This window comes from Penicillium bovifimosum, assembly GCF_028826915.1.
Source record: "Penicillium bovifimosum strain IBT 22155 chromosome Unknown utg000005l_segment0_segment0, whole genome shotgun sequence".
In the NCBI taxonomy this organism is placed as follows: Eukaryota; Fungi; Ascomycota; class Eurotiomycetes; order Eurotiales; family Aspergillaceae; genus Penicillium; species Penicillium bovifimosum.
Window position 1 is genome coordinate 5,528,812 of NW_026622714.1, and position 22,533 is coordinate 5,551,344.

The following is a 22,533-nucleotide window of genomic DNA, read 5'->3' on the forward strand; positions in this document are numbered from 1 at the left end:
CGATAGGGTCCTTACGCGGGATGAAATCGGGAGTCCATCAAAACTTGATAAGATACCGGATAAAATTGTCCTTCGTAGTCCCTGCAGGAAGAGAAGAAAAGCCCCGAGTGGATTTGAGTCAGGCGGGAAGCTTCCGCCAAGGACGGATCGGATCCGCCGGACGCGCCTTCTATAAGAAGTACGTTCCAGCCAAACCGGGGGATATACTGCCTACGACTTCAATATTCAATCTTTGCATTGTTACAGCTTAATATTCAAAATGGTCCTCGTTCACATCGGTATAGTGCACCCAAACGTCGATCGCATACCGATCTGACCTCTATAGTGTTGTTCAAGTTTCGAGCAGATGTCGGCGACGAGGTGAAGCAGGAATTCCTTACACAAATCAAGACACTCAAGTCTCTACCATGTGTTAAGAGCCAGAGACTTGTGGTGGGAGGACCTTCAATCACCACTCCGGCCGAAAAGAGCAAAGGGTTCCAATATGCTCTCGTGAGCTACCACGAGAACCGAGCAGCGTTGGCTGAGTACCAAGCTAGCAGTGAGCATGAAAGGTAAGAACTCGAGACTTTTAGCCCTTGGAACCTTTTTCGGTAGATAGCTGATAATGTGTCGATGGCTAAGGGTGACCGGCACATACTTTATTCCATATAAGGAGGATCTTGTTCGGTTTGACTTTGAAACCGACCAAGCTGACGAGGCCCTGCTTGGCTTTTGATATATTTGAAGTCAAATTTCGCGGAAGTGCCTAGACCTATGAAGTAAGCAACTGTCACGTTCAAGTAGGTGGGCACTTCTTGTTTTGACGACATTGTATAACGGAGAAGACAAAGGGAATGAGTTCTAGTTATCTATAAGTTTGCCCTATCTCATTTCTTAGGTAGGTAGATCCAAATTCCAAGATGCTTGTTAAACTGCGCAATTACCTCTACTTTTCTCTGTCAAAATGTGGTATATACAAATGCCAGTGGTCGCTCCGAGGAATAGGCCTGGTGGGCGCTCAAAGTACACCACTTCGCCATCACCGAGTTTGCTGTTGAGGAATGCATTTGCACCCAACTTGGTCCTGGGTGTTCGTTAGTACGACGCTGTCAATGCATTCCTCAACAGCAAACTCGGTGATGGCGACCTAAGCGGTTAGTTGGTGGCGATTCTCGACAAAATATGCTCATCAGGGCGGATCGCCCTCCACCCTCAACTCATCAGCAAATCAGTCTGCCCGATTAAGTCAAAGCCTCGATTGTTTTTGGTGTTCCCATTGCGGCCATCGACATTGCCGTCCTTGGGAACATTCTAGGTTTATTTCTGGGTGTCGAGGTGCTTGTGCTGTCGAAGGATCGTCCGGGCCGAAGGTTCTGCCGCAGGTCCACTGAGCAATGAGCATCACATGATAGTCTTGAGGTTCTCCCTAGGTATTGCAGGTAGTTTGAATGTACATCTCACGGCAGTGACAGTGGCTTCAAAAGACAAAAGGTGAAAAGGTCAATTAAAAATTATCCTCAAGACCTCAATATGACATTCAGATCGAAAGTGGTTTGTAGTGCAGCAGGGCCTTGTCTTCCCTTCATCCAGGGGGCAGCCTAGGTTAAAGCGGCCTCAGCCCCACACAGGCCAACAGTCCCCGCGAATCCTCAGCGCCGCCGATAACCGAGGCTCAAACGCTCGTGACCATCACGTTCACATTCATTCTTTACTTTCTTGTCCTTCCTCTTTCTCCTTCCCAAAATTAGCTCGCTTCCCCTCAATTCACGATGGCTTCTATTATTCGCGCCCTGCGGCCCTTGTCGCGTACTGCCCCGGTCCGCCTAGCGGGCAAGCGCCTTGCTACTGGCCGGCCCGTACAGAGGTACCACCAAGCCCATGAACGCAATGCATAGCCCGCTAACGTATTCCTCCATCCTGACAGCGCATATGCATTTTCAACCACCACCCGCCGGCGGGAGGCTGACCTCTCCGAACTGACACCGACTCCGATCACCCTTTTGTCCGAGACTGAGTCCCTGATGGCCGACTCGGTGTCCAAGTTTGCAGTGGAGCAGATCGGCCCGAAGGTCCGGGAAATGGATGAAGCCGAGACCATGGACCCGAAGATCGTGGAGCAGCTCTTCGAGCAGGGTATCATGGGCATTGAGGTGCCGGAGGAGTTTGGCGGTGCTGGCATGAACTTCACATCCGCGATTGTCGCGATCGAGGAGCTCGCTCGCGTCGATCCCAGTGTCAGCGTGCTGGTCGATGTCCACAACACCCTGGTCAACACCGCTATCATGAAGTACGGTAATGCCCATGCTCAGCGCACCTGGCTGCCCAAGTTGACCACCGGCACCGTCGGCTCCTTCTGTCTCTCCGAGCCCGCCTCTGGCTCCGATGCCTTCGCTCTTCAGACCAAGGCCGAGAAGACCGCCGATGGCTACAAGATCAATGGCTCCAAGATGTGGATCACTAACTCCATGGAGGCCGGTATCTTCATTGTCTTTGCCAACATTGACCCCAGCAAGGGTTACAAGGGTATCACCGCCTTCATCGTCGAGAAGGATACCCCCGGCTTCTCCATCGCCAAGAAGGAGAAGAAGCTTGGCATCCGCGCTAGCAGCACCTGTGTGCTCAACTTCGACGACTGCGTCATCCCTAAGAGCAACCTGCTCGGCGAGGAGGGCCAGGGATACAAGTACGCTATCAGCGTTCTGAACGAGGGTCGTATTGGTATCGCCGCCCAGATGACCGGTCTGGCTCTTGGCGCATGGGAGAATGCCGCCTCGTAAGTATTCCCTGCAAGAGCCGCATACAGATCCTATCAGCTGACCACAACCCCAAAGGTACGTCTGGAACGACCGCCGCCAATTCGGCGAGCTCATTGGAAACTTCCAGGGCATGCAGCACCAGATTGCGCAGGCCTACACTGAGATCGCTGCCGCTCGCGCTCTCGTCTACAACGCCGCCCGCAAGAAGGAGGCTGGCCAGGACTTTGTCCAGGATGCTGCCATGGCTAAGCTGTATGCTTCCCAGGTTGCCGGCCGCGTGTCCAGCTCTGCGGTTGAGTGGATGGGTGGTATGGGCTTTGTCCGTGAGGGCATTGCTGAGAAGATGTTCCGTGACAGCAAGATTGGCGCTATCTACGAGGGTACCAGCAACATCCAGCTGCAGACTATCGCCAAGCTTCTGCAGAAGCAGTATACGAAATAGATGAAGTTTGTTTATAAATGGTTTCGTTTCATGGATGCACACTGCGGCGTATAGCTTTTTTTCTTTCAGGACATGCAGGACATGCGGGACATGAATAGCATTGATTCATTGGATCATGCCTGTGATTGTATAAACTATGCTCCACCCGCAGCTCATACCTAGTTAAATGCAATTCTATATCCGGGATGAGTGTCAATTGGTCACAGTCATGGCAATATGCCCATTGCATATCAATATCGTGAAATCATTCTGTCGCTTTTGGCGTGGCAGTTGGTAGTGTGATAGATGAATTGCAGGTTGGGAGCGGAGCCTCCCCGCCAGGGTATTTCAAGCGCCAGGATATTTTAAGCGCCACGGTCGTTGTTTCCTCTTGCGCGTTCTTTCCCAACCACTAGTCACACCTTCCAAAAGTCTGCATTAACAAATCAGTATGCATGTTCTTACTGGAACTTTTCATCAGACTTACATGCTGTAGGCCCACAAGAATTTACGAGGATCCAAAGCCTTGTTCACGCGGCATTCAGGAAGGAGGCTCCCATGGATATTCGTATGTCGGGTCTCTTTGTTGCGGCTGTGAGTATGCTGACCCGGAGGGCCGATAGACCCGGACGGGGTTTGGCTGAGGGACTGGCCCGTCGTTTGAGATTGGGAGGGGCCGAGAGCTGTACGAGTACTGAGAAAAAGCAGCCCCTGAATGTTGCTGGGGTGGACTTGAGGTGCCGCCAAAGCTGATTTGAGGTGCATGGGGACCGATGCGTTGCCCTGGATGTAGATGAGAATCCATTGCATATGGCTCCATGCGACAGTGAAACTCCGGGTCCGAGGTTGCACCTTGCGACGGCGATCTTGTGGATGGATATGGTTGGTGCCAGTCATGTTGATGAGACGCTCGACGTGTTGCTGAATGTGCTGAGGACTGTTGCGATAGTGAAGGCTCCGTCGTTGGAATCCCCGGGGATGATACGCCATGTGAGGATTCCCCTGACGGCCAGACACCTCGGAACGGAGCGATGGGTTCGGTACTTCCCGCAAGCTCTGGTCGGCCAGTCAAGGAAGCGACTTGGCACTTCAACCGCCTTACTTCGTTCTCCAAGAAAGCATTGTGCTTTATGAGTTCGTCAAAACGCTCGTCTCGGAGCCGCATCTCCGCAATCTGCGACTTAAGACTGGCGACCTGAGCCTCAAGTTGCTCTATATGCTCCTTGGTGCGTTGTCGAATGGACCGCTGAGCATCGCGGTCATTGGCACGTTTTCGCTCCAGTTGCTCCGCAGAAAGCGCTGACACTTTCCTCGACCCCGACCGGGACTCCCGTCTTTTTACCGGTGGCATATCTTGGGAGCTCATGGCTACTTGGTTCCTTGCAAACCTGACACTCAGAACCAAATGATGACTGGGGAAGCTGTCTTCCGTTGCCCAGTTTCGTTTTCATAAGAACCGCCCGTGGTGACCATGAACCCAGCACCACTAAACGGCTGGAAAGTGCTTCACATGGAGGGGGAAAGGTGGATCACTTATTTGTCAAGATCGTGTGTGGATGGCTCGAGGCTATGACCGAGCCGAGCAGGGATTAACACAGAAAGTGGCAGACCGTGCTAATTCATGGGTCGCCTTGGACGACTGTAAAAAGTTATGAAACGCTATGGAATGCCTTAGTCATGGACACTCTCAGGGGAAACACACACTAAGCAATTAGGCGGACTGGTGTGGTTTGGATTACAACGGCCCCGAGACTGTCAATCAAGAAGCCAGGCCAGGCTCCTAGTGATGCGACGCGGCGAGAACAACGATTTGGGTTGATTCAGAAGCACCCAATAGGAGTGGAGAGATAGACGAACCAAGTGGATAACTATGGAGCACGATGTACTTCCGTACAGGCTATGGAGATAGCGTCGTCCTCATAGCCGAACTGACCCCATCGCCAGTTTCGGCTTTCTTTCCACCTTCTACCAAGATGATTGAGCCGCGGAGAATGTGCTGCACCGCAGCATGATTCGAGTACATATGTTGTACCTGTTGTTTGTCCTCCGCACAGCGCAGGATCCATTGGACCATTACTCCTTTTCGGCATTTGAATGCCGTATCCAGGCCCCCAGTTGGCGCTTGAATGCTGATCCATCGGGGCACAAAAGTACGAGAGTGACTGCCTTGCGCTAGATGGGACCCGCGCTAGATAACGAGACAAGACATCCACACTTCGATGATCTCCCAAACTATGGCCCGCTCTCCCGTTCCGATGGCTGTGGCTGGGCTGTATAGAGGGATGCAAAGGCCAAAGGTGCTCTGGGCCCCATAGTATGAATGCCGAGAGGATTACCAGGCGTGTTTAATCGCAAGCGCGATGTGGAGTCCCGAGTCATGCAAGCTTGTGGGGAACCAGGCAAGACGATCGAATTGGCAATTTGGTTCTCTCAAGTCTCAACAATCCCATACATAACGTCCAGCATACCCAGACCATAGCCGGTAATGCACAAGCGAACGTGCGCAGCGGCACTGTGGCTCCGCACACGGACGTTCCGTGCTCCACGGCCGATCATTGCGGATCTAGTGCCAGATTTAACCAACTTTGATGAACCATGCCAAGGCTAAATCGCTTTTGCTTAGCCTGTAGATGGCTTCACCGGTTATTGACTGCTTGAGTGTGAGAACGGGACTATCTCTATCAAGCAGGTCATTGAGGATGCCTCGAGGATAAGTGAGAATGATTGCCTGGAGTATGGGAGCTATCCCGCGACTAAGTGGTACTAGAGCGACCGTACAGGCTCCGCCAGGAACAGGATCGGGGATTGTTTACTACAAATGTCCATCAAAACGAAATATCGGTCTTCTCCCCCTATTGGGTGATCTACGCTATACACTAGCAACTAGGGCTGCGGGGCGAATCACGGATATTGGCCCGAAGGTCGCCGAATCGCTTTGCAAGCTCTTCGCGAAAAGGAGAGCTCTGATTCTGCTCTGGTGAGTCTTCCAGCTTATTGGAAATTGCTTGTACGATATAGTTATGCTGTAGGGCTTTGCTTATCTCTAATTATACTCGGCATGGCGTCCGTAGCTTAATCCAAAATTGGACATACGCCGACTAGAGAAGAATCCCCCTTGCTGACATATGTGTCAGCATCGACATCAAATCTGAAGGCCTGGGTTAGTTTTTCGACTTTGCTGAGACTCACGACATGACATTTGCTATAGCTTTTCGGAAGGTGTGCTGTCACTTGGATATCAGCCAGCCCCGGCATGCGAACTACCATATGCGGTTAGCTTCACTTTCAAGGAACAGGCCCATAGAGAGAGAGAGAAAATCCATTCGGCTTAACAGGCCCATAATACACGTGACATCAAGCGAACATAGTGGGCCTTGAGTAACCAATCACATGATGTTTATCAGGCTTTGAGATTATCTCAAATGCTTGGCAACAAATTTATTTTTTTGTCAAAATATAAACTTGAGAGATTCACATCAACCTTGGAACAAACATAACTCTTACTTTTGCAAAACTTAGGAAAGAAGAAAGAACATTGCTCACTCGAACCTTCCCTCTGTTCTTTCACTGCCCATCAAACAGTAACACTCGTTCACTCGCCACTTTTGAGTCTGAGTTTTCACCCAAAGCAATTAACTGCAGTTTATTTGAAAATAAACCGACCTCATGGAAGGTCCTGAGATCAACGATGACAGCCAGCTGTACTCCACCATGGCTGGAAAGCTAGATGCCAGGCTTCTCAAAGCTCTCGACGTGATGGGCTTCACTCACATGACCCCTGTCCAGCAGCGTGTTTTGAACGAACTCCCAACCTGGCGCAGTGACTGTCTTGTCCAAGCCAAGACTGGTACCGGAAAGACCCTTGCATTCTTGTTGCCTGCATTGCACTGCCTGCTTCAGGGTGAATACGCGCCACCCAAAGGCAAGGTCGGCATCTTGATCATTACCCCAACCCGAGAACTTGCCCAACAAATTGCAAAGGCGTGTGATCAACTAACCTCGCAACTTCCCACTCCTCTTGAATGCCACGTTGCAGTTGGAGGAACGGCTCGTGCATCTGCTCACTCCCGCTTCATGAAGGGGGCACCATCCATTCTTGTCGCCACCCCGGGACGACTGTGCGACTATCTGTCAGAGACTCCCACAGCCAAGAAGTTGTCTAACATTCAGACGTTGGTTTTGGATGAAGCAGACACGATGCTCGAGAGTGGCTTCATCGCCGACGTCAAGCGGATCCTTCAGCTCATTCCTCAGAAGAGCACTGGCTGGCAAGGAATGTGCTTTTCGGCCACTGTTCCCCCTAAAGTCAAGGATGTGGTCAACATTGTGTTGAGAAGAGACTACACCAGCATTTCAACCATTGACCAGAATGAAGCACCAACACACGAGAGAGTCCCTCAGTACCACGTGATTATTCCCTCCGTGGGAGACACCTTCAACGCACTTGCCTCCCTCCTCAAGCACGAGATCAAGAACTGCAAGAAGATCATTGTCTTCGGTGTGACTGCACACATGGTTGCTCTCCTCGCAGGAGTCTTCTGTAAAGGCATGATTCACCTGAAGGTATTTGAGATTCACTCCAGACTTAACCAGGGTGCTCGCACGAGAACCACGAATCAGTTCAAGGAGGCCGAGGCCGGAATCCTGTTCGCTTCAGATGTTATTGGCCGTGGTATGGATTTCCCCAACGTCGATTTGGTCATTCAGGTCGGTTTGCCGTCCAACGGCGAGCAGTACGTTCACCGTGTCGGCCGTACAGCCCGTGCCGGCGCTGATGGCCGTGCTATCATTCTTCTCACCGAGGGCGAGTCATTCTTCATGCGGAACAACCGCCACTTGCCCATCAAGCCCCACCCCGATACCGCCGAGATCCTTGCTGGCGCCCCCGCGTGCTCCAAGGCTGTCATGCAGGCCATGTACACCATCGAGGAGGAATCAAAGCAGCGCGCTTACTCGTCTTTCATTGGTTTCTTCGCTGGATCGGGCCTTCTCAAGCAGCTCCGTCTCGACAAGGCTGGCCTTGTTCAGCTCGCCAATGAGATGGCTGTCAAGGGTATGGGATGCCCTGAGCCTCCCCCAATGGACAAAAAGGTTATTGGCAAGATGGGATTGAAGGGTGTTCCTGGCTTCACCTACGCTGACCCCAATGAACTGGCTCGAGCCCCTCGCAACGGCGGCTCTTCAAGAGGTCGCAACCAGTCTCGAGGTGGCAAGCCCCGTGATGCTCTGAGCCCCGGAGCTGGAAGTGGTGTTGAAAAGCGCCGCGGAGGAGGCCGTGGAGGCCGTGGAGGTCGTGGCGGCGGTCGGAGATGATGATTTTTTTTTGCATATTGGGTTAAGCACAGCGTCTGAAATGGTCATATTCATAGACTCTAGAGGGTTACGAACTGCTTTATGAACTTCATTAATCGAAACAAAAGTTGCATAGTTGTGCTCATGTCCGTCCTGAGGTTCTTAGTTGAATACATGTAGAGTCAGCACTATGACCGTGCTTGGTCTTACTGGATAGAAGCTATATGTAGAGCTAGGTCTGATCGGAATTGCCATAATATCCGACATACACAGTAGTCGACAGAGTGTCATTGTTGATCTTGACAGTTGTCCTTCGGATTGAACACCTTGGAAGACAGTCAGGTGATCGCGGGTAAACATAAGTTACATTTGAGAGCTTCAACTCCACGTCATTCCACCACGTCTGTCGTGATTGAATAGAATTGAGGGGAACAGCTGTCTTCATTGATACCTGCCCAGTATGGATCCGAGCTACAAAGCTCGCAAGGAGGCCTTTGTGTCTAATCTTGCAGGAAGCACAATCCTCGAAATCAACGCGGTCACCCTCGTTGCTTCAGTGAGAAATTCCGAAATATCAGTGCAATTGATGTAATTCTGACCGGTCACCACTCCAGACTTCTGTCATTCTCTGGTCCGCCCTTCAATCCCGATTATCCTTCTTCACACCTTACGGCCCTGCGGCACTCGTGACCGACTTCATCCTCAATGTACTGGCCATCCTATTCGCAACAACCGCATACTCCTCCGCGCCGCTTCTCCTCAACATCTTCCTCATCTCCCCCGCCGTTCTTCTCTTCCTTACCCGGAACGCTCCGCGCACACCCCAGAAAACGAAAGCCCCCCGCAAATTGAAGGCCAAAAATGAAACCCCCCCGGACGAACAGTCGGCCTTGCCCATCCACCCATTCTTAACGACATACCGCGCAGCCATGATGATTGTGACCTGCGTAGCCATTCTCGCAGTCGACTTCCGCGTGTTCCCGCGCCGTTTCGCCAAGGTCGAGAATTGGGGAACCTCTCTGATGGACTTGGGCGTGGGGTCCTTCGTGTTCTCCGCCGGAGTGGTCTCTGCGCGAGCAGTCTTGAAGGGTCGCAACTCGAAGTCCCCGAAACTGGCTTTGCATAAACGCCTGATTGGCTCAGCTCGACACTCTATTCCGCTACTCGTGCTAGGCCTTATCCGTCTGTGGAGTGTCAAGGGACTGGATTATGCGGAACATGTGACGGAGTATGGCGTGCACTGGAACTTTTTCTTCACGCTTGGCTTCTTGCCGCCTTTCGTGGAGCTGTTCGATTCCTTGACTACACTGGTACCCTCATATGAGGTGCTTGCTCTTGGAATCGCAATCCTTTATCAAGTCGCATTGGAGTCGACTGATCTCAAGGGTTACATCCTGGTGTCTCCCCGCGGCCCAGACCTGCTATCTAAGAACCGCGAGGGCGTGTTCTCTTTCATTGGGTATTTCGCCATATTTCTTTCAGGGCGGGGTGTTGGAGTCCGCATCATCCCTCGGGGTACTTCTGCCTCCAAGTCGCCACAGCAGGCGCGCACCTCTGTTCTGACTCGGTTGGCTATGCAGATTATGTTCTGGTCCACCATGTTCTTCTTCAACTCCACCTACGCATTTGGCTATGGTGCCAACATTCCAGTGTCGCGCCGGTTGGCAAACATGCCCTATGTGCTCTGGGTGTCGGCATTCAATAGTGCCCAGCTTTTCCTATTCTGTTTGACTGAGACTGTGTTCTTCCCTGCGGTTTATCGAGCGACTACCAAGGAAGGCGAGGCAGAGCAGACGTCCTTTGCGACCAGTCGGATTCTACACGCATTCAACCGTGGTGGCTTGGCGTTGTTCCTGATTGCGAACTTGCTTACTGGAGCCGTGAACCTGAGTGTTCCTACCTTGGATCTCAATACGCCCCAGGCAATGGGGATTCTGATCGTATATGCGGCAGTGCTCACGGGTGCTGCTCTGGCGATGGACAAGTACAACATTAAGTTGAGCTTGTAAATGTACTATATCTTGTATTATACAGTTGACACGCAATATATACGTGCAATTTTGCATATCAAGGAATCGAATCTGTATGGTGTAAATAGAAGAACCAAGATTGTATGAAGCTCCACAGTAGTTTAGCCTCGGCATGTGAGAAGTGAGATCATCGGTGGAGTAGCCCCGTAACTCAAGCTGAACTCCAACAAACTGACTGCACAAAACTATTCACAAGCAACACCATGTCTGCCAAGGAACAATCTTTTCTCAATTACCCCCCACCACGCGAAGGCCCCTCGGTGCCATACAAGCACGAGGACCAGGTCATCCCAGTCTTCCGCGGCACAAGCCTAGCCATCGGCGCAACATTGTAAGCATGTCTCCGAGCTCCATTCCTCAATCACATACTAACCCACTGCTCCATGACAGAATCCACAACATCGGTTTCATCCAAAGCCACTTCTGGCGCAGTGCCGGCTTCGGCATCATCCGCGAAATCCCCCACTTGAGCCAGTACCCCGGCCGCTACGATCCAACCGTGATTCCAGTCGACAACGACCGTACCGCGGAGTCAGCAAAAGCCGCATTCCCCGCTATTCAGCGCAGGAAGGGAAATCGTGGATATCATACTTCAGCCGACTATCATGCGCTCTATAAGTCGGGAGAACTGACACCGACAGCTGTCATCGAGACGCTGTTACCTCTGGTGCGACGTGACGTCCAGCCGCCGGGAAAACACTCAACTGCCTTCCTCGAGTCTCAGGCTGAGTTGGTTCGCGCGGCAGCTGAAGCTTCTACAGAGCGGTACAAGAATGGCCAGTCCCTGGGTCCGCTTGACGGCGTGCCGGTCGCTGTGAAGGACGAGGTGCATCTAACCGGATATAAGCGCACGTTGGGATCGAAGCTGGACTTTAAGCATGGGACTGATGAAACTTCGTGGTGTGTAAGACAATGGCTGGATGCTGGGGCTATTGTTATTGGGAAGACATCTATGCATGAGCTGGGTCTCGGTAAGTCATCTTTTTTTTCTCCCCTTATTCGTGCAATCACTGACTCAAATCACCAGACACAAACAACAACAACCCCAACTACGGAACACCCAGAAACCCCCACAACAAAGAATACTACTGCGGCGGCTCCTCCGGCGGCTCCGGCTACGCCGTCGGCGCCGGACTCGTCCCCATCGCCCTGGGCGCAGACGGCGGCGGCTCAATCCGCATCCCCTCTTCATTCTGCGGTATCTGGGGACTAAAACCATCCCACGGTCGTATCTCCGGCGCACCATCCCAAAGTCTCGCACCAACAGTCGGTGTCCTAGGCCCTATGGCATCTAACATCGACGATCTCGCCCTCGCCTATCGCACCATGGCTATCCCAGCCCCAGCATCCGAGGACCCCATTTCCTCCCAATTCCCCTACCCCACACCTCCCAGCCCGACAGACACCACCAGACCCAAAACCATCGGCATAGTCCGCGCCTGGATCGATCGCGCCGAGCCCCCCGTCAGGGCCGTACTCGATCGCTCCCTCGCTTACTACCGCGAACACGGATACAATGTAATCGACATCGAAATCCCCTATCTACCCGAAGGCCAGCGCGCACACGTCTTAACCATCATGGCAGAGATAGCCTCCGGCGTTGACGCCAGCAAGATTAAACATCTAACCGCGCCAAATAAAGTCCTCGTGTCTATGGGCATGTACCAAATAACAGCGCAGGATCTGCTCGCTTCCCAGCGTCTGCGGAATCTGCTTATGACGCATTTGGCGCATCTGTTTAAGATTCATCCCGGGTTGATGATCGTTACGCCGACGACGCCGATTCCCGGTTGGCATATTGATGGTGGGGAGGCGGATTTAGTGCGTGGGTTGTCGGATGGGAAATCTTCGGTTAGGAATATGGAGTTTGTTTGGTTGGCTAATTTTATGGGCTGTCCGGCTATTAGTTGTCCCGCGGGATATACTGATGGGAATGTGCCGATTGGGATTATGGCTATGGGTGAATGGGGGACTGAGGAGGAGCTTATTGCTTTTGCGAGAGATGGGGAGGGGATTTTGGATTTGGCTACTGGGGATGCAGAAGATACAGGTGTTGCGGCGGTTAAGGGTTTACGGACTCCTTCGGATGATTTGTCTGTTTGGGAAGATGTTATTGAACAGGCTAAGGGGAAGATGTCTGTGTAAAAAGATGCATCTGCACACTTGGGAGGACTATCAGGGAGATTGTATGGACCGAAACATAGGATTCGACTAGGTTGAATATGCAGCTATATAGACCTATTCAGTGGGTATTGGTCAAGCCGATAGAGAATGACTGTAACTTTGCATATGTAGAGAAAGAACCGTTCATTCACTTCTCAGTTGTCTGAAGAAAACGCACTAGTTCTGGGACATCATCGTGCTCATCGCCTATTGCAGATGACGGGCCAAGTCGCTTATAGAAAAGCGATTCAAAGTATTGCGGAAAGAACCCAGCGTACTCCCAGTCTATGATAGCTCGGATCTTTAATGTGTGCGGATCCACAATGATGTTCTGCTGAGACAAATCGTTGTGACAAAAAACATATTCCTCATCATCAGCAATCTGCTGAGACCAGACATCCTTGTCCGTGCATTCCACCACACGACTAGGAGGAATCACTATTCCGGAAGGGCCCCCAGTTTTGTTTGATTTGATCTGACGGAGGGCAGCTAAAACCTGGGAGAGTTCGCCCTGCACAACCGTTTTTTGATCTTCAGAAAGCTCGGACATGGAAGAGCCGTCGATGTATTCCGTGACCACGAAATAGGAGCCATCGACCTCGAATGATCCGTACAGAGTCGGGACAGGGATATTGCTGACACGGCGAATGAATTGTAGGCTTGCGGCCTCGTTTTGTGTCTTTCTTTGCCCAATCGTGGAACGTAGGTTGTTCCTTTGAGTGTAGTCATGTATTCGCTAGGTCGTAAACTTCGTTTGATGAAAAATCCGCCTCGGTGATAGTCTCCCTTTCGGCAGTTCTCTCAGTCCATTCATCAGATGATACAGTGGAAGCCTCTTCGTGGTTTGTCTGGGTTTCGCGATCAATCTCAAGCATCTTCAGCCACGGTGTTACTGTCGAAAGCTAAAAAGGAAAAAGAAATCAAGAAGGAGATCGATCCTTTGCTGTACTGCACACAAAGTAAAAAGTCTGAGAGAAAGAAAGAAGAAGAAGAAGAACAGGAGGTAAACAATCAAATAGACTCTTCCCCGCGATCCCTGCTCCTTCCCTTCCTGATTGCCCACTGGCTCACATGACTTGTTCCTGTCCACCGTCACACACGGGAAAAGAGAGATTGGAAATGGTATAGAACAGATTTTACCAACGCTGGGATATCCTGCATGATAGTAACTATACCGCTTGAATAGATTCTGCTTACTTAGAGCCATGGCCCCAGCTATGAGTGGATACCCGTAGCCAGCCTTCGCATGTCCATCGAATAACTGTCCCAAACTTCGCTTTGACTTCACAAAAGCGGTCTTCCTGATCATCGAGGCCCCATATCACTGCCAGGACTGTGCAGCCGGCCCTAGGATTGGACAATAATTACCAATAATGAGGATGGCGCCAAAACAGGCCACGTGACCCGGCTTGGGCTCTCCACAAGGACCACAACAGAGACTGCCCGTCAGACTGAGACTCCTTAGCGATTAGTCTGAATACAGGAATACCCCTTAGGATTTCTTCACTCTAGTTCTAATTTCTAAACCCCTCTGCCTCATTTGGACCCGCCAGTACGCCGGTCCTAACAATTTTCTTTGTTCGATCCGAAGGGCGAGGCTTGATGTTGAACGCCAGGAGATAGCGACTGCTCATCAACTAGAACAGGCTCGATTTCTGGACCATCTCGGGGTTTGCAATTGTTGTAGCGAACGAAACGCTTTATCTTTTCATCGCTGTCTATGAAATTGTAGATCCGCGAGGATCGGACAAGTAAGGTACCCGAGTTATCGAATTTAGCCTGTAGGAGACGACCGTGTCTTGGCCCAAAGAGCGAGATGACGAGTACCGGGAAGAGTGAGGTATCCTTGAATTCTGGCTGTTCGAGACGGCAGTAGAGGGCATTTGCAATAGGCGCTAATTCACCATGGAGTAGTTCATTTTCTTTAGCCTTTGCACCAGTGAGAGTTATAAGTTTGATGTGAGGGCGACTGGTCTTCGGATCCTCAAGGTCGTCAAGCCATTGGCAAGTAGAATAGGCATTCCATCTCGGAAGATCCTGAGGCTTCGAATGTCCACATGTAAAACCCCATAACATTCCTGTTGGATTCTCGAGGAAAGAGTCCTCGGCCCTGGTAGCCTATGTTAGCGACTTATCAATTGAGCATAGAGTGAGACTCACTTGATATGATCCCAATGCGAAAGGTCCTCTATTGAGGATATCAATCTCCCACTCTTCCTCTCGGCCTTCGACTCGAAGACCTCAAGATAGAATAGAATTTGACCAGCTCTTTCCCACTCCTGGCAATTCTTTGGAATCGCGTCTGTGATGTCATGAAGGGTGTCCTTGAATTGGGTGATGTAGTGATGCTCGTCCTTAGAAAGTCTTTTTTTGTCGATTACGAATGTTTTAAGCTCTTCATGGGTGAGTGGCGGGAAGAGACAAGCTTCGGAATCGGTGAATTTGTGATCCTCCGGGTCGATGGATTGGACAGACACTCGGAATTGAGCGAGCTCAGTGTGCGTGTAGGCAGGCTTGGACCGAGACTGGAGCTCTTGGATGATGGATCGCGCTGCTTGCTTGTACTTGCCTCTTAGGCGAGCGCGTTCCTGCGGGTCAGCCAGGGAAGAAGCCATGGTGAGCAACAAGAGAGAAAGGGTGATATTGTCGAGACGTAAAGACAGAAAGATGATTTTGTGTGTGGACTTCAGAGCTGGAGGTGAAGATGTGTGGATAAGACTGATGAAAGAGACAGGTACAACTAGTAAGTAGTAACTACATAGTACAGTAGTAGTGAAGGCCCACCCGGGCGAGACCCTCTTATTAGTCACGTAATTCTAACTCGCCGCAGAATAACTACAGAACCCGCAGAATACCCGATATAACGAACTTGGAGCTCGGGCATATGTAAAAATATAGGTACCATTCAATGCTTGACCGAAATATGCATACTGGCTAATATGCAGCAATGAACAATGCTCTGCATCGAAAGAAAAGAACAAAAAACCCCCTCATAACCTCATGAAGCGTTCAAATCCAAATCTCCTCAGCAGGATTCGGAAGTAGGAATTCACAACCCAAATGCGCCGCTTCACCATGGGCCCGAAGTTCCTCGATTATCTGAACTCCAGGTGGCTCCCCGTCAGCCAGACTATCCTTGACATGTATAATGTAAACCCTCACTCCTTCCAGCGGAAGGGGTGTAGTATCAGCCCAAGATTCAGGATTCGGCGTTTCAACAGAAGGGCCATCTCCGCTACCGCTACCGCTACCACCATCCATGCGGGGGATCTGAGGTACCTCGAAAGGATCACTCCGCGGCAACTGAGACTCGAGGAAGGGCTCCGACTCCCTGCTTTTCTCGGCAGAATCACCCAAAGACCGTTTCGACCGCGGGCTCAACCCCTCGCCGCCGGTAGTGGCGGGTCGTGCGAGCTCGCGCTTGCGCTTTTTCACGCCTGGTTTTGAATCCCGGAGTTCTAGGACTCGGTTGGCCAGCACGCTGAGCTCGAAGACAAGATGGCGCGGACACATGTGGCCGTACAGATATGCGTCGTCGGTGCTGTCGCTGTAGGAGCATTCGATGAATATGGCGCGGAGTTTGCCCGTGACGATCTTTGGGGCGGCGGCTTCCCAGACTTGTCGGTTGCAAGTCCCCATGGAGACGGAATCTGGTTCGACGTCGCCGAAGACGATGATCTCTGAACCGGTGCGGAGATCGCGCAGGAAGAAGGCTGAGCTTTCGACTGTTGCCATTGGTGGCTCTTTTTGGCTGGAAGGCATTAGACGCGGTGAGCCAGAGGGCGAGAAGAAACTGGTGATGGTTAGAAGATCTCGTGAAGATATCGGGTGAATCCAAACCTACCTGCCCTCGGTATGATCTACCGAGATTGCCCTCGAAGGAACCGATGGAACCATCAGCTGGTGATCAGCGAAGACGGTACTTCCGATTCGATGGTGCCTTTCGCTTTCCGGGTTGTATCGTTGCTTGCACCGACCATGGCTGACACTGAGGCATTTCGTCAGCAAGCCAATGCAAGCATTGACATAGCCTCTACTCTCGCCGCGACCGAAACGAGGGTTTCCTCCTTCCACTAGGCGTTGGTACGTGAGTAAACCTGCACCGCCATCTTCATCGGACAGATTAGGCCAGATGACATCGTTGAACATGTGGTTTTTGATGGCAGATAATACTGATGGCAAGGCAGCCACGGACTTGGGTCCATTCCCGGCCTCCAGAATTGGAGTGTTGATTGCCAGAGCTGAAATATGATCTAGATGGGGGTGCGTGACGAGAACCGCACCAATGAGGTCGCGAAATATGTGGGCTGCATTTGCCTGTGCTGTTTCGAAGGGCAGCTCGAGCCCTTGAAAGGGACCACTTGTCAAGATTCCCTTTTCATTTCTGTGTTCGGGGATGGACCGTTCCAGCAATCGGATGATGCCCGCAAGAAGGGTGCCCGCATCGACAGCCACCACCGAGTTTGGCGACCATTTTGTTGCTGTCGATCGGACAAGGATGCCTGTGACATTATCCTCACGAGGTCCACCCGTTGGGCCCTAAGGAAGTCAGCATCTATCGCCAAAGTAGAGTCGCGCAGTTCTCGGACGGAACCAGTCCATCAGGCAAGTTGAGAAAAGCGATAACCGCATCGCATATCACGCTCGACACATGGCTCTGCACGTGATTCCTGCAGACGAAAGCAAATAAAAGGTTACTTACCAAGACAATGACTTGGAATGCTGCTTTCTCGGCCATTGTTCGACCGTCTCACTAAGGGAGTGGTGAGACACGAACAATGAGCTGGCCGAGTTGTCGCAGCCCCAGCACGAGTCAAACTGCCCGAGCGCCTCACTGATAGCAAGCGGGTCTCAAGCAATAGACTGTCTCACAAAGGCACTAACGGATTGGTTGCTGTTGGAATCGCGCGACAAAAGAGGCGGCTAAGATAAAGACAAAGGGGGAAAAAAAGCAATTATGTCGCGCGACACGATAGTAAGCGCGTGCAGGGATTCGGATTCAAAAAAATATGGGTGCAGAACTAGACAGCTCTCTGCATACCATTTACGCAGTACTCCGTAGCGCGATAAGCCGATTTCCAGGAAGCACTGACGGTTTGCGAGATGCTGGTCAGATAGAGATTCGCACGAAGCGGAGACTTGGAGGCTGGTCAGACGGGTCGAGTGCAGATCAGAAGACTCCGATCTTTGATTGATGGGACTTCCCAACCTCGTATCACGAAAGGTCGCGTCTGTGGGACTGTCCAGACCGTGTAGCCGATTGGCGGGGTCTGGAGTCCGGAGTCCGGACAGAGCGTGAGAGGCGAAAGTGGATGCGACTGGGGCCAGTGGGGAATCACAAAGCGGATAATGAAAATCTGGGGTTCAGTGAGATCTCAGATCTCAGACTGTGGTGATTGGATGATTTGATTGAAGACTGTAGACAGCATAGATAGATGATGTAGCTAGTTGAGTGGAAGGATCAAAGCTTCGGGTCTTGGCAGGTGCTCCGACTCTGTAGACTGTGGGGATCGTTAACAGTTAAGTACTGTCACTACTGTGTATTAAGACCTTTCAACACTCTTTGTGTCTGCAGTTTTTCAGCTTCGATCAAATAGAGACTACGACTGGGTTCACATTCACTTCAATGATATTCAACAAATCCTCAACATCTACAGCACTTTACTGTGTAGTTATGGTGAGGTTTAAGTTTTCATAAATGAATCTCTGGAATTTTGGTTATTGAAAATATCCCAGAGAATGTACAGTTTCAGCTTAAGAGAGGGTATGTGGTAAAGGCAACAAGAATAGCGAGACGATGTTGCCCTAAGAACTCATTGACTGCGAGGGTAATCAAAGAGACAAAGCCCGCGGTCCAGCCAAAGAGCGTTCAATAAATCTCAAATCAATCTGCCCTTGCTAGAACGCCATCCGTGAACCCGCTAAATAAAACAACAAAGAATAGATCAGACAAAAGCCCCCAATGTATGTTCAAAGCACAGGAGGTGCTGCATTAGAGCTGGTTATTGCTCCCTTGAATCTCGTTCATTCAAGTCTCTCTCCACCACAGTCTCATAACTTGGCAAGTTTTGACCACCCGACTCCGAATCATGTGGATAGTTGGGTTCCTCAGAAGCATTCCTGGGTGGGAATTCAAGAGAGGCATCACTAGCCCGGCGACTGCCGTCGGGGCTATAGTACTCTGGAGGAGGGGCCTCTGGTTCATTGCCTGAAGCTGCCGCAGCATCCGCCTCTGTATCCCCCATTGTATACCGGCTGGATCCCTCGCCAGCATCTTCATGGGAAGGAATGTGGTTCAGCTGAGCCAGGGAAATGTCAGTTGGTGATCGAGCAGGGCCGGGACTAGGCGCCGGAGGGATCCTAACACTTGACCCTGACGCCGCGTAGTTTGCATTTTGGTATACGCGCTGAGAAATTTGAGCCGCACTCTCGCGACCCGATTCAAGGAGAATGCTGCCTTGCTCACTGCCATAGGGTGGGGGCGGAGCCAGGCTGCCAGTCATAGGGGCCAAGCCCCATTTTTTGACATTGCCTTCGATGAACACAAAACCCATTTGCCCAAAGTTCACATGCACGGTACAAGGCCCGTTGGCGCCAATGGTGGGGAAAAGATTCTGTGAGCGGTAATTATGAGCGACGTCTTCGAGTTTCTTGCCGTTGCGTGTGAAAAAGATGGTGCCGGATCGAGGTCGGTAGCCAACACCGATGACATCGCCCTGGAGCAATGGAGGGCCGTATGGGGTTGGGGTGAATGGTTGGTTAAGTCTGCGATGCCCCGTGGATTGGTAGGCAACAGAGGTCTTGTGGAAGCCTGGATCTTGTCAGTAGGAGTCACTTGGCAAAAGTAGCACCTTCACAATACATACCGGGCATTCGGAAGAGAGGATAGGGTTTGGTGGTCACACCGATAGCAACCATTGTCGACTCCGGCTTGTCGTATATCTTCGCTTCCCAGTAGTAAACGTCGTTCTGCTTGGGGAGTGGCAAATTCGTCTGTACACTACACTCGGAGTCAAAGAACTCGATTTCCGTGCGTGCTTCCACAAAGCAGTTTGCAATCTCCAGCTCTGGCTGGAATTCCCATGCCGACACACCCTTTTCCTGAATTGCGAGGAACTGTGATAGCGAGATATCGGTCTGCACGGATTCGGGAGGATTTCCTTGTACGAAAGCTGCATACGATTAGCCGAATGATCAGAGCAAAGAGATTCACATCCAGCCTTACCTTTTGCTCGCAAGTATTCCGATCGGGCTAAGTCATCCATTGACTCTAGCGCCGCCTCTTCCTCGCGCGCGAATGCTTGCTCGTCATCGTATTCACCGGGTCGGCCGATGCGATCGAGCATAATCCGACCGCGGCGGGTATATTTGAAGAAAAAGAAGATCGCTAGAACGACAAATGCGACGGCGGCCGACCCAAACGCAGAGAGAATCCCAATCAGTATGCCTTTACCGGTTGACCCGGTTGAATTGCCACTGGCGGCAAGCGCGGGCTCGGGACGCAACTCCATGGACAAAGAAGACAAGACATTCCGTAAATTCACTTGGATTTGATGCTGTGAAAGTGACGGGTCACTCTGTATCGGGGTAGGGAATGAGGTGGAGGAGACGAAGCTAGCCGGTGACGTCGTGGGGTTGCCTATCACCGTTCTCAAGGTGGATGGTAGGCCCGCGAGCGCACCGGGGCTCGAAGCCTCAAGAACCTGCATAGTTCATGTGTCGGGTGGGATCGGGGGAAAAAGCAAGAACTCGCGAAGAGAACAAAAGATGAAGAGGTGAAAGAGGAGGTGTGAGAGAGTGACCAGAGAAGCGGGCGCAGCGGATAAATCAAGGCGGTGGTTATCTAAGACGTTTCCGGGCACTTGGGGCGGCGTTGGGGCCTGGCCACCAATATGCAAGGCTATGAAGTGTTTTGGTTCGGGGATTCTGCAAGATCCTAGAAACCTGAAGGTATGAAGGTATCTCCTTTCTTGTGACCTTTATCGTCTCCCTCGATCAAGGCAAAGAGATGCTGGTGGAATAGCGGTATCACCGTATCAGAAGGGTTGTACGAATCTCCAGCTATCCCTCGTCAGGATAAGCCTCCTTCTCTCCTCTTCCCCTCTCTCTTAGCTCCTTACTTGTGACCCCTCTCATTCCCTCACAAGGTTTACTTGAAATGCGTTCAACTGCTGGTGTCAAGGGCTCCCAGACTCGGGACGTCATGATTAATGCCCTCGACTCCTACAATATCCGCGTGGTGACACCTACCTCCTGCGATAAATACCCAGGTCAGTTCGCTTCTTCCTAGAGCGGGGATGGCAAGGTCGGAACACCTTCACTTGCCTCCTTCGCTCTTTCCATACCTTTTTGCTACTCCCCTGGGTCCGACCGGTGATCATGCGAGCTTCGAGCTGACCAGACCACCCTGACTAGCTAAGCACCACGCGCGCAATGTCGCCCGAAAGCTCGGTGCTTCAAGTGGCTTGATCTTCCTTTCCGGCCAGCCAACAATTAATTTGCGTGACTCGGATCAATCGCGTCCGTTTCGACAACGGCGCTACTTCTACTATCTATGCGGAGTTGACGAGCCCGACTGTTCTCTGACGTACGATATTGGACAAGATCTGTTAATTTTATATGTGCCGGACTTCGATCTTCACCGTGCTATTTGGATGGGACCAACCCTTTCACGCGAGGACGCACAAGATCGATACGATGTGGATTGTGTACGGTATCACACCGCGCTCAGATATGACCTGCAAGCCTGGCTAGACGAGCGAAAACAGGGCAGTGAGCTGTATCTTCTTCATGAGTCGGAGAAGCCCGAAGGGTTACCCAAGGATCTGCCACTGGAGCTTGAACAGCTTGCGCCGGCTATGGACGCCGCCCGGGGCGTTAAGGATGAATACGAAATCCGGATGATTCGCCAGGCCAATAAAGTTTCAGGACTTGCCCATCGGGGAATTCTGGAGAACATTCAAACCATGCACAACGAGTCACAGATTGAAGGATCATTCTTGAATACATGCATCTCACACGGTGCCCGGAATCAGGCATACCAGATCATCGCAGCCTCAGGTCCCAATGCGGCGGTTTTGCACTACGATCGGAATAATGAATCTCTCCACAAGAGACCACTCGTCTGTCTTGATGCCGGTGCAGAGTGGAACTGCTACGCAAGTGACGTGACACGGACCTTCCCGCTTACCGGCGACTGGCCCAGCGACTACGTGCGGGATATCTATAAGCTAGTAGAGCGCATGCAAGAGGAGTGCATCCGAAAGATCAAAAAAGGGGTGCGATTCCTATCTCTCCACGACCTAGCCCATGACATCGCCATCGAAGGTCTTCTAGCTCTGGGCATCTTCAAGAGCGGCACAAATCTCGAGATCCGTCAATCTGGCGCATCCAAGGTTTTCTTCCCCCACGGCCTGGGTCACCATGTCGGCCTCGAGGTCCATGACGTGTCAGAGCGGTCGATCATGGCTCTTCACAAAGGCTTCGATCAACAACAGTACGGGCCAATCTTGAACTCTACCTGTCTTTCGCCGTGCACGCTCTCCGCCCCGCTGCTGGAAGAGGGTATGGTTGTTACTGTTGAGCCGGGACTTTATTTCTCGCCTTTGGCTTTGGCGAATGCGCGCCGCCAGTCGTATGCCCGATACATTGATTTTGATATTGCGGAGAAGTACGTTCACATTGGCGGAGTGCGCATTGAGGATGACATTCTCGTTACGGCTACTGGCTACGAGAACCTCACCGATGCTCCTAAAGGTGAGGAAATGCTTGCCATTATTAGAGGTTCTGTATGAAGCGTGGAACCTGCCATCCATAGAATAGAGATCATGTGAAAATGTTTTCATTTTGTTCCTGACTGAAAGTCTGCTAGAGACGTGCGCGACTCAGT

General features: G+C 51.5%; 11 protein-coding genes across 11 annotated transcripts; 6 read left to right on the plus strand and 5 right to left on the minus strand.

Annotated features, from left to right (window-relative positions):
- Window positions 1-259: 259 nt before the first annotated feature.
- Window positions 260-718, plus strand: N7515_007329 (Dabb family protein; the record flags this gene model as incomplete). Its single annotated transcript, XM_056668073.1, has 3 exons — window positions 260-278; window positions 326-554; window positions 625-718. The coding sequence occupies 3 exons, from the start codon at window positions 260-262 to the stop codon at window positions 716-718; spliced, it is 342 nt and encodes a 113-aa protein (XP_056521669.1).
- A 1,033-nt stretch (window positions 719-1,751) lies between these two features.
- On the plus strand, window positions 1,752-3,180 carry N7515_007330 (acyl-CoA dehydrogenase; the record flags this gene model as incomplete). Its single annotated transcript, XM_056668074.1, has 3 exons — window positions 1,752-1,846; window positions 1,907-2,755; window positions 2,814-3,180. The coding sequence occupies 3 exons, from the start codon at window positions 1,752-1,754 to the stop codon at window positions 3,178-3,180; spliced, it is 1,311 nt and encodes a 436-aa protein (XP_056521670.1).
- Window positions 3,181-3,642: 462 nt separating this feature from the next.
- N7515_007331 (bZIP transcription factor) lies at window positions 3,643-4,510 on the minus strand (the record flags this gene model as incomplete). Its single annotated transcript, XM_056668075.1, has 2 exons — window positions 3,643-4,096; window positions 4,167-4,510. 2 exons carry the CDS (start codon window positions 4,508-4,510, stop codon window positions 3,643-3,645), a joined length of 798 nt encoding a protein of 265 aa, XP_056521671.1.
- A 2,315-nt stretch (window positions 4,511-6,825) lies between these two features.
- Window positions 6,826-8,472, plus strand: N7515_007332 (DEAD/DEAH box helicase; the record flags this gene model as incomplete). The annotated part of the gene is made up of 1 exon (XM_056668076.1): window positions 6,826-8,472. One exon carries the CDS (start codon window positions 6,826-6,828, stop codon window positions 8,470-8,472), a length of 1,647 nt encoding a protein of 548 aa, XP_056521672.1.
- A 439-nt stretch (window positions 8,473-8,911) lies between these two features.
- On the plus strand, window positions 8,912-10,460 carry gwt1 (putative GPI anchor biosynthesis protein Gwt1; the record flags this gene model as incomplete). Its single annotated transcript, XM_056668077.1, has 2 exons — window positions 8,912-9,007; window positions 9,066-10,460. The coding sequence occupies 2 exons, from the start codon at window positions 8,912-8,914 to the stop codon at window positions 10,458-10,460; spliced, it is 1,491 nt and encodes a 496-aa protein (XP_056521673.1).
- A 224-nt stretch (window positions 10,461-10,684) lies between these two features.
- Window positions 10,685-12,626, plus strand: N7515_007334 (amidase; the record flags this gene model as incomplete). The annotated part of the gene is made up of 3 exons (XM_056668078.1): window positions 10,685-10,812; window positions 10,872-11,452; window positions 11,509-12,626. 3 exons carry the CDS (start codon window positions 10,685-10,687, stop codon window positions 12,624-12,626), a joined length of 1,827 nt encoding a protein of 608 aa, XP_056521674.1.
- A 166-nt stretch (window positions 12,627-12,792) lies between these two features.
- On the minus strand, window positions 12,793-13,194 carry N7515_007335 (uncharacterized protein; the record flags this gene model as incomplete). The annotated part of the gene is made up of 1 exon (XM_056668079.1): window positions 12,793-13,194. The coding sequence occupies one exon, from the start codon at window positions 13,192-13,194 to the stop codon at window positions 12,793-12,795; it is 402 nt and encodes a 133-aa protein (XP_056521675.1).
- Window positions 13,195-14,207: 1,013 nt separating this feature from the next.
- Window positions 14,208-15,259, minus strand: N7515_007336 (uncharacterized protein; the record flags this gene model as incomplete). Its single annotated transcript, XM_056668080.1, has 2 exons — window positions 14,208-14,754; window positions 14,805-15,259. The coding sequence occupies 2 exons, from the start codon at window positions 15,257-15,259 to the stop codon at window positions 14,208-14,210; spliced, it is 1,002 nt and encodes a 333-aa protein (XP_056521676.1).
- Window positions 15,260-15,653: 394 nt separating this feature from the next.
- Window positions 15,654-17,382, minus strand: pdeA (3',5'-cyclic-nucleotide phosphodiesterase PDE1; the record flags this gene model as incomplete). The annotated part of the gene is made up of 3 exons (XM_056668081.1): window positions 15,654-16,437; window positions 16,489-17,183; window positions 17,347-17,382. The coding sequence occupies 3 exons, from the start codon at window positions 17,380-17,382 to the stop codon at window positions 15,654-15,656; spliced, it is 1,515 nt and encodes a 504-aa protein (XP_056521677.1).
- Window positions 17,383-18,646: 1,264 nt separating this feature from the next.
- Window positions 18,647-20,353, minus strand: N7515_007338 (SSH4 family protein; the record flags this gene model as incomplete). Its single annotated transcript, XM_056668082.1, has 3 exons — window positions 18,647-19,455; window positions 19,511-19,816; window positions 19,870-20,353. 3 exons carry the CDS (start codon window positions 20,351-20,353, stop codon window positions 18,647-18,649), a joined length of 1,599 nt encoding a protein of 532 aa, XP_056521678.1.
- A 449-nt stretch (window positions 20,354-20,802) lies between these two features.
- N7515_007339 (aminopeptidase P family protein) lies at window positions 20,803-22,438 on the plus strand (the record flags this gene model as incomplete). Its single annotated transcript, XM_056668083.1, has 2 exons — window positions 20,803-20,914; window positions 21,060-22,438. 2 exons carry the CDS (start codon window positions 20,803-20,805, stop codon window positions 22,436-22,438), a joined length of 1,491 nt encoding a protein of 496 aa, XP_056521679.1.
- Between the last annotated feature and the right edge of the window lie 95 nt (window positions 22,439-22,533).